Below are 16590 nucleotides of genomic sequence, written 5' to 3' on the forward strand. Positions count from 1 at the left end.
AACTTAAAAATACTCTCCCATGTGAAATTTTATCTACTATGGTTACAAGTATTAGCAATGGCTGCATTTGCACTGTAGAGCTGAATCAATCGGATTGCTCCAATGTAAGTAGCAATGGTGCAGTGTCTCCACATTAGCCATCCTGCTCACAATGCATTGGTTAAAAGTGTGAACCTGATCTTTGGATGTGTAAGCAGGGGAATATCAAATAAGAACAGGGTGGTAGCATTACTTCTGTATTGTCAATAGGGAGCCTATTATTGGATACTGTGTCCAGTTCTGGCGTGAACACTTCAAAGAGGATGTTGAAAAAATTAGAGAGGGTGTGGAAAAGAGTCCCAAGGTGTGAATCAAGGTTGGGAAATCATGCTTGATAGTGACAAACTTAAAATGCTCAATCTATTTAGTTTACCCAAGAGAAGGTTAAGTGGTGACTTGATCATGGTCCACAAGTACCTACAAAGGGGAGGGGGAAAGAAATTTTTGATAGCAGAGGGCTCTTTAATTTAGCAGACAAGAAAGATAAGACAATCCAATGGCTGCAAGTTAAAGCTAGACAAATTCAGATTAGAAATAAAGTACAAATGCTTAACAGTGAGGGTAATTAACCATTAAAGCAATTATGTAGGGATGCAGTAGATTCCCTATCATGTGAAGTTTAGTGAACTATCTTCACTTTATTTTTAAATACCATTTGACATCACAAGAGAAAAGCAGCTTCCCGAAAAGAAAGTAATGGAACAGATTGCTAGAAACCTGCTAGTTGACATTTATCTAATTTATGACAAGTTACTTAAGTTCATTACATATCAAAGTCACTTAAATAGAAAAATAGTGTAGTATGTTGGAATAGCTCAGTGCTTTGCACAATTCACATGTATGAAATTATCAGCACAAATGGGATTTAAACTATGTTCTGTACAGTCCTCAACTTTATTACACACTATAAACTTCAAATGTATAAGGAAATTTTATAGCTTGAACCCAGGAATGACTAATGATGTTAGGGCTACTTGTACTTAAAGTTAAGCATGTACTTAAGTGCTTTGTTGGTCAAAGTCTAAAACTCATTACTTTTAGAGCCAAATTCCTCCCAGCCTTTCCATAGTTACTGGGGAAAAGCTGAATAGAGAAGCTACATTCAGTGTCCAAACTGTGTGTCATAACTGTACTCCATTAGGATTCTCTGTCAAATTGCAAGAAGTCACCCAAACAGCTCTATGTAGATGTATTCCAGCTGTCTCCAAAGTAGGAAACTAAATTAATAAGGGACTTCAGACTATAAAGTTGATATAAAGTTCCCATATGGTGATGGGACTGATATAATGTTTAGTCTAGATCAGAGGTTCTCAATCTTTTTGGGCTTAGGACCCATTTGTAAATGTTTATGACCTGTTGTGACCCAGTAAATAGTCCAGGGGCAGAGTAGCTGGGTGTTTTCCGTTGGATCCTGCCCCTGTGGGGGTTGGATCCTACCCAGCACTAATCCCACAGTGGTGGCTTCTGTGCTGTGGGGCTGTTTGGGCTTGGCTCTTCACTCTAGGCATTGCAACCTCCGGGGTTTCAGCACCACTCAGGTCTGGCCCTCCCTCTGACTGGACCAAATTTGTGAGCGAAGTTGTGACCTGACTCATGGGGTTGCAACGTCACTCACTCAAATTTGGCCTACCCGGGCTCCTGTCATCACAATACCGGGGCCAAACTTGAGTGGTGCTTGGACCCCAGAGGTTGCAGTGCCTGGAACAGGGAGACGAGCCCAGCCACCCCCTTGGGATGGGAGCTGCCACGTGACCCTTTGAAACATTCTGGGGACCCAATTTTGGGTCCCGACCCCCAGGTTGAGAAACCTTGGTGTAGGCTGCTCAGCTATCTTACCAGACATTTTAGAGGAAAAGACTGTCAGGTTTTTAGATCAGAGAAACTACTCTATGGGAAAATATGCTAAAGGTGTCCCTGTACCTATTGATAGTGACTGTGTCAAAATAATAATAAAAAAATAAATAATTTAAAAAAAATTATGGGCCAAATGTGCAAAGTGTGATGAACAGATACAAGGTCTGGTAGTAAGAAAGAAACAGTTTAGAAATGCATACTGCTGATGACAAGGACGATATATATATAAAAAAACCCATACAGGTGGCTCCCTAGGGAGATGGTTAGTTGTGGCCTCTCACAAGATAATAGGTTACTAGCAATATTTTATAATTTCAATATAACACAGTACTGAACATTTTGCTGAAAGTATAAACCTAATAAAGAAAAAGTTTTGTTTTTAAAAAATGTGTAGCAAGCTGCTCTCTGTGGTTGGATTTAATTTCGTTCGAGTAATGTTCCTTACACAGGATCTGATCCTGTTCCCATTAGTGCTAAAACTCCCAGGAATTTCAGTGAAACAGGTGTATGTACTATATTTTGAAGAAGTATAGTACAAAATTGATATATCAAAAATGAAGGCTGAAGAGATTTGTTAAGGCAAGTCACTGCTTGAGCGAGATGTACAAGTTATCAAGTTTATATCTATATGAATAATTGAAATCAGTTATTTCAATCATCTTGCTTAGAATCAATCCAGGCTGGAACTGTAAAATTTACAAATTTGATTAATTCTATAGCCTGTTCATACAGGAGGTCAGACTACATGAGCACAATGGTCCCTTCTGGCCTTAAAATCTGTGAAAATAAGCAGATTAAGTCACTGAAGGAAGATAATATAGCAGGCAAACAAACATTACGTTCATACTTCCACAAACTGGTTCCTGCAGCAATATGTTCTTTCTGCTCCTGATCTAATCAATCATCCCTTTTTCTGCTGTTCCCCCCTTCCCCACACCCCAACAACCTGAGGTGGAAATCACGTTCCCTCTTCTTTCCATAGGGATCCTATTAAAAATATTAGCTGTCTGGGGCATACACACTTCCTCTGAACCATGTCATAGCTACTACTGCAACTGGTGTCAAACTAAAACTTCCAGGGAAACGTTGTAAAATGTCATAGCTCAAGACATCTTACTGCACACACAGCCTACTGAATTCTGATAAACTGATCACCTGCAAGATTTTTTTAAAAATACTTTTTTTCCCGTGGAGTAAACAAGTGCGGGGCTGATGACCACTGTCCTCTCATGGGGAAGCAATATCCACTACCAGTACATGCTGCTCTTTTTCTTTAATTCAATAATGTAAGAATTCCCTACTGACTACTGCTCAGGCTAGAGGAACTGCACAGTGTGTCTCCCTGTATACCTGTGTAACACTGCAGAACTAAGGGCTGTAGGTAGGGTCAGGAAAGGGCCTCCCAACAAACTTGTTGCTGCCCCAATACAGTTCACCAAGGATGCATTCTTCCCTGCCACGCCATACCTGACGCCATCCTTTACGTTGGATTTTGCTTGGTGCAGTCTGCGTGCTGCGTCCTTGCAGTTCAATTTCTTTTACTTGGGCTGGCGTACCAGAATCTGAAACAGGAATTAGGAACAATCTAATTGACAACACATATCCTCTTTGGAGTTCTTTCAGAAAGTTTATAAGGCTCCCCAGGTCTGACACTTTTTTGATTCCAATGTCAAACAAAAAGTTAAACACAAGTTTGATGCTCCCTGGGGGTACCCAGGTTTGTGAGAAACCTTGCTTCCACCTGCCCTTAGCATGAGTGAACAGTGTTTGTGCCTGTTCGGGATCAGTGCCCTGATCCACTGGCTACTGGCAACACTAGCAACTACCTCCATAGGCTCCACTTTCTTTACAGGTTAGTGACAGGCACGCACCAACCGAAGAATCCTTCAAGTATCCACTTGTAGTCTTCAGTCCCTGCCCAACTGGACACTCACAGAATTACCAGGCCCACTGATCCCAAAGGAACAGTATACCACTGCTTACTAGTTCACCTTGGAACACAGCTTTGCTTAGCACACACCACTTAGATTTGTTTATAGGAAAAGTATGTATATGTTTATTGAACAAAAGGTGGAGATTCATACAACAGCACACAGAAATTTTGGAAACAAAGTGTTACAAAACTGGGTCTTTTTAGGTCCCTCAGCCGGACATCAATTCTGGGCAAGATAGTGAAGTGGCTAATATGGGACTCGATTAATAAAGAAAAATACCAATCAACATGGGTTTATGGAAAATAGATCCTGTCAAACTAACTTGATTTTTGTTATGAGCTTACAAGTTTGGTTATAAAGGTAATAGTGTAACGGTCTCCACCTTCTGGGGGTACATATTAACACCCTCTGGGGGGGAGGATGTAACTCAAAAATCCTGTAGAGGACTGGTCAAAAGTACATTTTTCCAACTTTGCAAACAGGCCATGCTTTTGTAGCCTTTCCAGGATGGAATGAACGTGGTAACAATGCTCCTCAAGACTGACATACTTGTGTTTTCAGACATCAGGATAGAGGACTACATACTGATCCAGGATGTCTCTAAATATGTGTCATTCACAAAGTGTTGCAAAAGGTTGCAGGACCATTGGTCAACCTGAATGGCATTACTAAATAGTTGAAGTGCTCATAGCAGGTTCAAAATGTGGTCTTCCGTTCGTCCCCTGACCTGATGTGCATTAAGTTGAAGACTTTGGCAGACTGCACACGATCTACTAATTCTGAGATTAAGGCACAGGATACCTGTTTCAGACCTTTACATGGTTTAGAGCCCACCAATCTACGCAAAGGTGTAGCGTTTTGTCCTTTTTCTTGACGAAAAAGACTGTAGCCCCTGCTGGTGAGGTGGAGTGCCGGATGAAGCCCTTGGCCAGGTTTTCAAGGATACATTCACGAAGGGCTGCCAGTTCAAGCTCAGACATTGATCAGTCCATAAGGGATCTTCACCCTGGGTTGCAGATATATAGGGCAGTAGTAGTTTCGGTGCAGAGGCAGCAAGTCCTCATTGTTCTTTTCAAAAATGTTCGTGTAATCCTAATGCTTTTCAGAGAAATGGGGACTCAAGCTTGGCAGTAATTCCTTCTGGCTAGCTGCCGCTGTCTGGAGTTCCCCCATAGGTGCTGTCACTTCTGACTGGCAGGAGCCCATAACCCTCTCCCAGTTGGCATCAAGAGGTCCTTGGATCACAGTAACACCTTGTCTTACTATGCAAGGTGGCATACTGCATTCTGTAAGTGAATCCCAATCAAGAGATGAGCAGGGAGGCTGTGAGTTTAAACCAGTCACGAACAGCATGTTATGTTAGGGAACAAGTTTCCTGTTTACTCCAAGAAGTCCAGTTCACATGTTTTCACCCTAAATCTGTTTGGCTTATGAATCAAATATACCATGGAGAATCTGTTTCATCCCACCAATATGCCTTTCACCCAAAATTAGAAGCTGCACATTGTATGCCTTCATGAATCAAATAAACTGGCTCTTCATATGTGGACAATGTCTCCTGTTCTATTGTAGCCCTAAAGAAGTGGTGAGATTTCAGATAAGATTGTATTTCGCCTTCTGTTCTTTAATATAAATAACTGAACATTATTTTAATGAGTCTACACTTTTTAGTGAGATCTCAAGAAATATTTTGGATTTTAACTAATGCTATCTGCATGGTCTCCTTTGTAAGTCTAAGCAAACTAAGAGATTTAAAGCAACAAACAATAAAACAACAACTTTAAGCAATTGCTTGATATTTTAAACTTGTCCCTTTCAGACCAAACCAATCAACAGCAGGGAAAACATCCTTAAAAGTGCCTTTAAAACAAGTGTATCCTTACTCCTTGAAGCAGGGGTGGCCAACCTGAGCCTGAGAAGGAGCCAGAATTTACCAATGTACATTGCCAAAGAGCCACAGTAATATGTCAGCAGACCCCCATCAGCCCCCAGCACCTCCCACCTGCCGCAATCAGCTGTTTCGCAAGCACAGGAGGCTCTGTGGTGGAGGGGGAGGAGCAAGGGCCTTAGTGGAAGAGGTGGAGTGGGGGCAGGGCCTGGGACAGAGCAGGGGGTTGAGCAGCGAGCCGTCGCCGCCCACCCTCCCCTCCCCGGCACATTAGAAAGTTAGCATCTGTAGCTCCAGCCCTGGAGTCAGCGCCTATGAAAGGGCCGCATATTAACCTCCGAAGAGCCGCATGCGGCTCCGGAGCCACAGGTTGGCCACCCCTGCCTTGGAGGAAGGCTGGAAATATAATAAATGTGGTAGAGATACTAAAGAACTGAAGATTGAAGATCATAAGTAAATATAAGAAGAAATCTTGGTGATTTGTATTGTTACATGGTAGAACAGCTGAACCTCAGCCCCTAGTCTATGACAGTAGCTTGCAAGACTGTATCTTTTGTATGCAGTTACTGCCTAAAACATTGGTTGTATCTACAGTTTTACTGAACTGCTGATTGTATATGATATAGTTTGGGTGAATTAATAAGCTGTTGACTGGTTAAAAATAACCAAATGTCCTATTTTAGAAATACTGTCCCAGGTAAACATTGACCTGAGAAGAACCTAGCATTAAAATTACTAAGCTAAAGCTCCCTGGACTCAGTAAAAAGAGGGTAACCTAATTACATTTCATTCTGATATTGGCAATAACACTTCTCAAATTGGCAAATCTAGTTTGTTAGATTTCAGTTTTAATGTCCAAATGGCACCTCAGCAAACTCATAAAATCAACCCTCATTGATACTTATATCTTTATCAACCAAATTTGTAATTGCCTCAAAGAATGAAATTAGGCTTATTTGACAAGATCTATTTTGATCAAACCATGTTGACTGGCATTAATTATATTCCTATCCTTCAAATCCTCATTGACTTAATCCCATATCAGCTTTTCCATTATTTAGCCCTGGATTGCTGTCAGGCTACTCATCCTGCTTGCACTTTTAAAATATTGACACATTAGTATTCTTCCAGTCTCCTGGAATTTCCCCATCATTACAAGATTTATTAAAAATGAACCTCAGTGACCACGTATTTTCTTGGACAACTCTAAGTGGTGAATGGAGCGGTCCAGTGGCTGGCAATGGGGGTGGGTGTGCAAGGTTGATGATAAGGCGAAGATGCAGCAAGTGGGGCTGGTTGCTCCCTCTTCTGGTCCGTCAGCACAGCCCTCGCTGCATGCCGGCTCCCAGCCAGCAGGGTCCTGCCCCCGGTTCCGTTTCTGACCAGCACTGGCTGCAAGCTGCAGTGGCTGGTGAGTGCAGGAAGGCGCCAGGCAGCAGTTTGTTATGTGTTGCCTCTGCTGCCCACCCATTGGCCCTTTATGTGCTCCCCCTCTCACTGTCCTCTCCCTGCTTTGCCCCTTCTTCCCTCCCACCCCCCAGCCCTGCTTCTCTTCCATATCCCTCCCAGCAGGTTGCGTCCTGCTCCCAGTGCTGTGCAGAGATCTAGCCCCTGGTTGGAACACTCAGATCACTAACAGCCTTCCGGCAGGCTCCTTCCTTCCCCCACTGCCTCTGACTTGGCTGGTGCCCCAGGAAAACCCAAGACCCTCCAGCCCGGGGCGCTGGCCTGGAGGAGCCAAGCCCTGCATGTGCCAAAATCCCACACATCCCTGGCATGGGGAAGCCTCTCTGCCCTTCAGCTAAGTTCTGGAGTCGGGGGAAGTGATTTCCAGCCTGTTCACGCCCTGAATCTGTAGGCTCCACAGAAGCCCCCAGGACAGGGGCTTAGCACCCTCTTCACACACCTCCACCAGCCTGGGTCCTGTCCCCAGGGAGCGCAGGGCCGCTCTGTCCCCTAAGCACCCTCCCTGCTGAGCCACCTCTCTGCTCTTGTTCGCTGAAGCCCCTGCAGTCAAGTTCCCTGGGCCCTGGTGCACAATGCATCCTTTGGGTTTAACCCCTTCCTGCCCATGCTGTAGCCAGGGGACAGGAGGTGGTTGGGTTAATGTCGGTGGCCAGCAGCAGCTTGGAGGTTTTAGTGTTGGATCATATTAAAGAAGTTCTGTATTAAAATCACAAATGAGTTTGATTCCCCAGAGTTTAAATTCCAGGGTATTACTAATTAAGAGGTCTCTTGGTTTTTGGTACTGTTTCTCTCCCTCTATGTGTGAAACTTGCAAGCTGCTAATTGTGTTAGTACATTCTAAGACAGAGTCTATTCTCAAAGCAATTCACAGAGAGAGAGAGACTCAAAGCAATACTCTAACAACAGAAACAGCACCCAGAGACTCCCCACCCTTTTGTTGTATTAACAATTGTGATTAAAATAGAGATAGAGGATGTATGTGGATGGATGCTTGGTGTGGATAATAACTGAATGATCAGGGAGGTGCCAGCCTAAGAATCCAGTGTCCATCAGCTGAAGAAGGCGTCAAGTGGAAATAACCAGAGGACCCCCCGGAGGGCAGACTGGAATCCACCCAACAGCCTCAAGAATGGGAGAACCAAAGAACAAGATAACATCTTGGAGCCGTCAGGAATGTGCTATCTGCTGATTGATTCAGCAACAGCATGATGAAGCAATTCCCATAGACTGGCATAGGAAGAAATTCCTATAAAAATAGACTCTAAAAAGTGAGAACTTTGGGGTCTGATTCTGCAAACCAACTTCCAGGAGCATCAGATGAGCATCTGACAAGGCCCTGCTCCCTCCTCATGTCCAGGCCACCTGGCCAGTGGCTTGGCATGAGCAACTCTAAGGCTGGTAACTATGATAACAACCTTGCAGAACCTGTGTGTGTGTGTGTGTGTGTGTGTTTGTATGAATGAATGTGTGAATAAATATGAGATTGAATGAAATGTTATAACTAGAACTAACTGCTTACTATGATTCTTTCTGTATTCACAATAAATGTGGTATTTTGCCTTTTTCCCTTTAATAAGATCCTGCTGGTTTTTATTTTATTGGTACAACATTTGCTGTCTTTCAACTCTGTGAGGGCAGGAAGGGGCAAGCTGCTTTCAGACACATAGGAGCGGGGTGGGGGAGAAGAGATGAGCTCTGCAAAGACACAGGGCAGGTCATCCCTTCCTCCTCTCTTTCTCCCCTGCAGCTGGACGCAGATCCCATCCCTTCCTTCCCACACAGTGCCAAAAGGCTGCTGCTGGTCACATTCTGGTGTGAACCCTGGCAGAAATCTGGGGAGCAGGGGCATGTGACCCACATGTTGCCTCAGGAAGACATAGTACCAGGTACCAGGAGAGGCTGGTCTGTCCCAGGAGCCCAGCCAGGCCTGGAGGGCGGAGAACATCAGGCAGGGAGGGTCAGGTCGGTCGGTCACCCCCCCCATGTGAGAGAGGTGTACAGGAGTGTGTGTGTGTCACCTCTTCCCGTGTCTGTGGGGGAGGGTAAGGGTGTGTGTGTGTGTGTGTCACCCCTCCCTGTGTGAACCCTAAAGCCTTAAAGATAAGAAGGTAAATAAAAAGAATCCAGCTACGCAGGATTTCTTTTTAACAGGGTCTCAGTCAACTTGATGTTAATTTGAACATTTGGACTGCATAGTTCTGATTGATTACCATTGAACTCGCTTGAATACGAGTAATGTTACCAGATGTCCCCTATTACTAATGGACTGCAAAGTATTTCATCATCCTTAAGTGATGTGAGTGCACCATCCTACTTCTTTTCAAATATAGAACAGAAATATTTATTGAACACGCCTTTCTCTCTCTCTCTCTCTCTCACACTCACACACACGCCATACCTTGATCTGAACTGACCAACACTTGAATGATTAGGGTATAAGGACAATGGCTACTAATGGATATGGCTTACCTCTAGAAGAGAGATTGTAGGAGGTTTGAGGCCTATGAATTAAGACTGGCATACCTGCTTTACACAGAGACACTTAAGCTATAAATAGATTGAGCTCTTTATCAAATAGAAAGTTAAGAGGTAACTTGGTACATAAAAAGATTTCTGATAGTAGAGGGCTTTGTATTCTAGCAGACAAAGGCATAATGATATCCAATGGATAGAAACTGAATTTAGACAAATACATAGGAGGGTAAAAAAGAGAAAAAAAGCAGTATTTGGTTACAACTATGTTGGTTTCAACACCTAGCAAACTAGAGCCCCAACTGCGTTAAATAACTTCAGCCTGGTTATGAACATGTTTAAGATCCAGTTTACCTTAAATACTGGATCTGTCTGGGGCTCCACTGAGGTATAATCAGGCTTCCTGTTAGGATTGTCTCTGTAGTGTAGTATAGACATTAGTGCTTTGATGAAGTGGTGTCATGGAGCCTCATTTTCACCACATTCAGCTGGTACTGTCTTACCACCCTTACTCCCTCACAGCTCACCTTCTTTAAAATCCAGTAGCCATGCCAATAGCTTATTAGTCTAATAAGCAAAGGTTTTAAATGGTGACTCTAGTAAGATATTGAGTAACTATTACTTTTAACTCACCATTTATCCTTGCAGTCTGCAACCCACATCTAAAGAATTCTTGAAAACTGGGTTTTCTGCGACAGTTTCTTGACTCTGAATTAGCTCCATTTAGATACAGAGAAAATCCTTGTTCTAAATGCTCTAGTTTGATTTGCATGGGGTCCTTTCTTTTCAAATGTCTCAATATCCTAAAATAGAAAGGACAGTAATTAATGTGATCTTCAGAAAAATATCTATGAATTAACAATAGATATATATTGCTGGGTTGTGGAACAAAAGAACATATTCACAATCTGAATCATAAAAGCTTCCAAGGTATAACCGCCCGGAGCTATTCTATTTCTACAGTTCTTTTATAGTTACAGACATTGTGACACCTATATTAAGGTTGCCCAAGCATTTCCATTCTAACCGATCATTTTTAGCTCCTTATACTTTTCTCAAAGTTTTATATTTTTAGCTGAAATTTAGAACATTTGCACTCAACTCAGGAAGCAAATTATTTCTGAAACTTTCACTCAAAATCTTTATTAAATGGTTGAGCTGTTTTCAAGAATAGACCAAAAAAGTCACAATTTTCTGCTAATAATTGTGACTTTAAAAATAAAAAACTTTAGTAGTTCTGATAGAGATAATGGAAAGCTAACATTTGGCGGAGAAATCATCCCAAGTTCCATGAGTTTTTTTCCAGCAGTCCAGTGAATATCAGTTTGGATTCAGCAAAGTTGACAGTTCAGTAAAAACATGTTGCATGTGCATTTATTTTTATATGCAGTAAAACTAATTGACAGTTCTCCACTGGCAGTTTGTACTGTATTACACAGTATTGCAACCCTGAAAGCTCAGAAATCATGAGTCAGACCTTCCTGCCCTCTCCCTGAAATCATGCTGTTGTCCCAAACATGAGTTTTTTAAAAAAAGAAGATCAGTCATGGTTTTTGTTCTGTCTTCTGATATTTGAACTCCTCCTGCCCACCCCAGTGTGAGTGCACAATACTTACAGTCTTGCCAACGCTTGCACATTTATCGTGAATAAGGCAATTTTGTCCCCTGCTGAAGGCCCTCTTGCTAAAGAACCCAACTGAGATCAGGGCCTGTAATGGGGAATACAAAACCCATACTGAGCTTAGGCAGGAGAGGAGCGTGACATTCTCCTGGTGTTATCTGGACTGGTGATCTGCTAGGTCACTCCAACCCTTGGCTCTGGGAGCCAGCCTTACCCTGCTCCACTGTGAGAACCCCCACTCCTGGGCTGTTCTTGCACAGCCTTTAGCATGTAAGCTGCTCCCAGCTACGTGAGTGAGCACTTTTGGCCAGCCGCTGCTCGAATTGTGCAACTGAATGACACTAGCCAATATCTCCAGTCCCAGACACAACCCTAGGAACCTCCATCTTGCAGTGTCCAGTTATGCCCACTGGACGCTGCAAACTTGTATGATTTAGTCAATTTAACAAAGAAATTGATATGTACCAGGCTTGTTATCCCCAGGGGAGTCTCTGACACTCTTTAAACCAAATGCACCGCTTCAGGCAGAACAAACAAACAAATGTATTAACTACAAAAGATATAATCACTTAAAATCTAAGTCAAAGCACAAGAAGTCAGATTTGGTCAAATGAAATAAAAGTAAAACGCATTCTAAGCTGATCTTAACACTTTCAGTGCCCTTACAAACTTAGGTGCTTCTCACCACAGGCTGACTGGTTGCCCAACCAGGCTCTCCCCTTTGATCAGCGCTTCAGTCGCTTGGTGGTGGTGTCTGTAGATGGAGGTGGAAGAGAAGGAGAGACTTTGCCATGCTCTCTTTTATCATCTTCTTTCTTCCCTCTTGGCTTTGCCCCCACCCCTTCAGAGTCAGGTGAGCATTACCTCATCGTAGTCCCAAACTGACCAAGAGAAGGGGGGTGACTCACTGGAGAGTCCAACAGATCCTTTGTTACTGCCTAGGCCCGTGTCCTTTGTTCCTGGGAGGGTGGGCTGGGTTTGTCCCATACATGGCCTTATGAGGTGTGAACTGCCCCTCTGCTTCTGGAGAGTTTTGCCAGGGTTTGTTTTAAGCCATGACAACATGTTTTCAGCCTCATAACTACATACATGAAATTACAACCTATAACATTACTATAACAACAATGCTTAGTGCATCATGAGCCTTCTGAAGACACCCAACATGTAAAACTTTGCATTGGATACCACACAATCATATTAGAAGGATGAACATGGGGGTGCAGGGTCTTCCCCCGAGGTACAGAGCGTCACAAGGAGGATTTCCTATCTGCAGGCAAGCAGCTCAGCCACACCCACATGCAGCTGCCAGAGCTGCCTATCATGGAGGCGGGAACTCACAGCTGCAACCAAGAGAGGAAACAAGGCATACTATAAAGGAGGGAGTGCAGAGAAGGTTGGAGTGGAAGGCAGAACGGCCTTGGACAGCGGAGGGGCAACATGCTGTACCAGGCTCCCTCCCAGAGCACAGTTAAGAGACTGAGACATACTTCCAGACACAATCAAAGAACTTCCCTGACCATGAGCAAACTAAGGGGGGGTCCCAGTGAGGGCAGAAGCCACCCTCCAAAGAACCACACTCGGAGTCTGTGACAAGGCCCCATTATGCGAGGCAGTGTACAAAAAGTGAGAGGCAGTGAGTCAGGGCCCTCCTTCCTAGACAGGGCATCTGCCACCATGTTTTCTTTTCCCTTTATATGCACAATTTCCATATAAGATTTTTAAAGTATATGGCTTCAGTGCAGAAGCTTAGCATTTGAGCCTTTAGTTTTGCTTAGCCAGACCAATGGTGAATGATTTGTTAAGACCTTGAACTTCATATTGAAAAGTTAGGGCCTTAGTTGCTTAACTGCCCACACTATAGCATAGCATTCCTGGTCTATGATAGAATAATTCTGTTCAGTTGGTGTCAGTGTTTTGTTTAAGACAATTGTGTGATTCTTGTTATTCTCCTGTTTGCATAAGCACAGCACCCAGACTAATGTCTGATAAAACATCTGCACACAGTTCAAACATTTTGTCAAAATTAGGGTTAGCTTTTTAGACAAGATCTTTACATGAGATTTTCTTTATCTTATCAAATCTTTCCTGGCATGCTTTCATCCAAACAACTTTGTTTGGCTTAGCCTTTTTACATAAATCTGTGATTGCAGATGCATCACTGAACCCCCACACAAACCTTCTGTAATAATTTACTCGACCTATGAAAGATTGGACCTCTTTTTTGGTTTGGGGTACAGGCCAATTCACAATGGCTTTAACGTTAAAAGGATCAGGGAATATTTGACCGCCCCCGCACACACACCCAAACACACTGAAACAGTGTCCCAGATAATGAATTCTGGCTGCTCCAATTTTACACTTAGAGGTTTTATGGTTAGGCCTACCTCCCTGGGTTTTGACAGTACAACTCCCAAGTGTTCTTTGTGTTCAGCCCAAGTGTTGCTAAACACTGCAATATCATTCACACATGCTCTTGTGAAGTTCTGTTAACCATTTAACACTTGGTTAACCAGCCTCTGGAAGGTGGCCCCGGCACTAATTAAACCAAACAGTAACACTGTGAACTCATACATATATATCCTATATCTGTGATGAAAGCAGATTTTTTCTGTGCATTCTCATCCAAACGGATCTGCCAATAACCTTGAGGTAAATCAAAAGAACTGAGATATTTAGCTTTGCTTAAAATGTCCAGCACCTGACCAATTCTTGGCATGGGATATACATCTGGTACTGTAACAGCACTGAGTTTTCTATAATCAACACAAAATCTTAATGTGTTGTCTTTCTTAGGGACCAACGTCACAGCTAATGCCCAAGAGCTGTCAGACTAGAATTACTCCTAGGTCTAACATGTTTCATATTTCTGCACAAATTTGTTTTTTACCTTTCCAGTGGCCTTATAGGGTCTGCTGGGAGGTGGCTGTCATCCTTTTGTAATGATCTTATGAGTTAGCAAGTGTCTTTCCTAGCTTATTAGAAAATACCCTTTTGTATTTTTGCAGCACTGACAACACCTCTGCCCTTTCAACTGGTGTTATCTCACTGCAGATATCAATGCTTTCCAGAGTTGAGTTATTTTGGCATTCAGCTATTAAATCAATGAGGTGGTGTGCATGCTCAAATAAATTGGTTAGTCTCTAAGGTGCCACAAGTACTCCTTTTCTTTTTGTGAATACAGACTAACACGGCTGTTACTCTGAAACCTTTCTACACAGCAGATCATGTTTACCATGGCTTTCCTGCTGTGATAGGCTTTAAGTCTGTTTACATGTCCTAGCTGTGGAACAGCATTACCATGAGGCTCTAACAGAATATGTATCTTCATTTACCACTTCTACCACCTCAAAGAGTCCTTTCAAGAATTTTGCATTTTGTACCTTTTCACGGGGCTTAACACTAACACCAATTTCCTATTACAAAAGAGTGTTTACTAGTATGTTTATCATAACACGCCTTTTGTTTGGATTGTCTGACTTTGAGGTTAGTTTGAACAATACCCATCATGTCTTTTATCTCCTTTCTGAACCCCTGTACATGTTCAGTCACTGGCTCCTCCTTCACCTCAGTGTTCCCTTCCCGGGAGACTCTGATGAGGTCTAGGGGGTCCCCTCACTTTCCTTCCATATAGGAGGTCAAATGGGGAGAATCCTGCTGATTCTTGGGGTACCTCTCTGTAAGCAAACAACAAAAATGGTAACAGTTCATCCCAATTTTGAACCCTTTTGTCTGCATACATTCCCAGCATGGATTTTAGAGTCCCATTGAATCTTTCCACCAAACCATTGGTTTCTAGGTGATATGGGGCAGTTTTTAGTTGTTTCATCCCACATAACTTCCATGGCTCGCTGAATAGCTGTGCCATGAAATTTGACCCATGATCAGATAAAATCCCTTTAGGGAGATCTGCTAAAGATGGTGAGAAGGGCTCTTGCCTCCGTTTCTGCCTCAGTACTAGACGGAGGTACTGTTTCAGGAAATCTAGTGGCAAAATCCACTAGCACTAAGATATATTTATTTCCTTGGAGGGTAAGACGTGGCATAGGCCCACAATGTCCACTGCTACCCTTAGGAATGCCTCCTGTATTACAGGCAAGGAGCATGGAGAGATTTTCTGGGGTCCTGCAGGTCTTTTCCTTTTTTGACATAATTCACAAGACCTGCAATAATTCCGCAGATTATTCTGTATTCCTGACCAATAGAAATTTTTCTTCACCCTGTAATAGGTTCTCTGTGCCCCCAAGTGACCAACAAAAGGACAGTCATGTGCTAACAGTAATTCCCCATGGTGTTAGGTGGGCACAAGCAACTGCTTATAGGGTTGCCCAGGGCTTTTGTTCTTTCCCACAGAAGCCTGTATATACAACCTCCCATCTTCTTCAAAAAATCTCTTCCCATCTTCCTTTCCTGTGGCTCCCACTAGGTCACACTTTTTTATGCTCTCTAGAGTATGGTCTGATCTTTGCTCACCTGCAAAATGCTGGCAGCTGACAATTGGGACAGCTTCTTCAATCACAGGGATCACGTTCCCCGCCACTGGCCCTGAGAGCATGCTGCCTTTTATACTGTTTTTCAGGAGTTACCCTCAGTCCCTCCCATACCTGGAGACAGCAGAGGAGTCAAAGAGACCTTCTCTATCTCCCTCAGCAGTTTCTGGGACCTTACCACTCCCCTCTGGGATCACAGTACAATATTCCCTTTTGATGTAAGTTACCATATTAATAGTCTTAACTACATGAAAAAAATCATTCCCAACAAGCATTTCAGTAGGGATATTGTCCACTACCCCTACAGTCAAATCACTTTCTAAACCTTCCCACTCCACATGCTCTTTAGCTAATGGCTCAGGAATCCTAGATCCTCCCACTACCACAAGCTCTGCCATTAGGCCAGGTAACATGTTAGTGTCTTGGATCACACTCTGCTTAACTAGAGGAATCTGTGCACTGGAGTCTCGCCACCCTATGCACTCTGTTATTGATAATCTTGACAACCTTAACAAATTTCATATCTAGCTCTGCAGAGCCAGCCCCCTTAAAACTCATCAGTAGGGCCCTACCAAATTCACGGTCCATTTTGGTCAATTTCACGGTCACAGGATTTTAAAATTGTAAATTTCATGATTTCAGCTATTTAAGTCTGAAATTTCATGGTGTTGTAATTGTAGGGGTCCTGACCCAAAAAGGAGTCATGGGCGGGGGAGAGGGGTCACGAGGTTATTGTAGGGGTAGCACTGCCTGCAGAGCTGGGCAGCTGGAGAGCAGTGGCTGCTGACTGATAGCCCAGCTCTGAAGGCAAAGCCACTGCCAGCAGCA

The 16590-nt window shown here is 43.2% G+C and overlaps 1 protein-coding gene across 7 annotated transcripts in view; it reads right to left on the reverse strand.

Moving 5' to 3' along the window:
* KATNIP (katanin interacting protein) overlaps window positions 1–16590 on the reverse strand; it is a 180668-nt gene that overhangs the window by 145313 nt on the left and 18765 nt on the right. For 5 of the 7 annotated variants that reach the window (XM_048865750.2, XM_075132828.1, XM_048865745.2 and 2 more), the window contains exons 3-4: window positions 10288–10457; window positions 3361–3455 (exon numbers count right to left, since the gene is read on the reverse strand). In XM_048865750.2, coding sequence (XP_048721707.2) covers window positions 3361–3455; window positions 10288–10457 — 265 coding nt within the window. Of the gene's footprint in view, window positions 1–3360; window positions 3456–10287; window positions 10458–11270; window positions 11364–16590 lie in introns of all 7 variants that reach the window. The other 2 variants (XM_075132827.1, XM_075132829.1) reach the window with 2 other exon arrangements.

This window comes from Caretta caretta, chromosome 10 (genome assembly GCF_965140235.1).
Source record: "Caretta caretta isolate rCarCar2 chromosome 10, rCarCar1.hap1, whole genome shotgun sequence".
Lineage (NCBI taxonomy): Eukaryota > Metazoa > Chordata > Testudines > Cheloniidae > Caretta > Caretta caretta.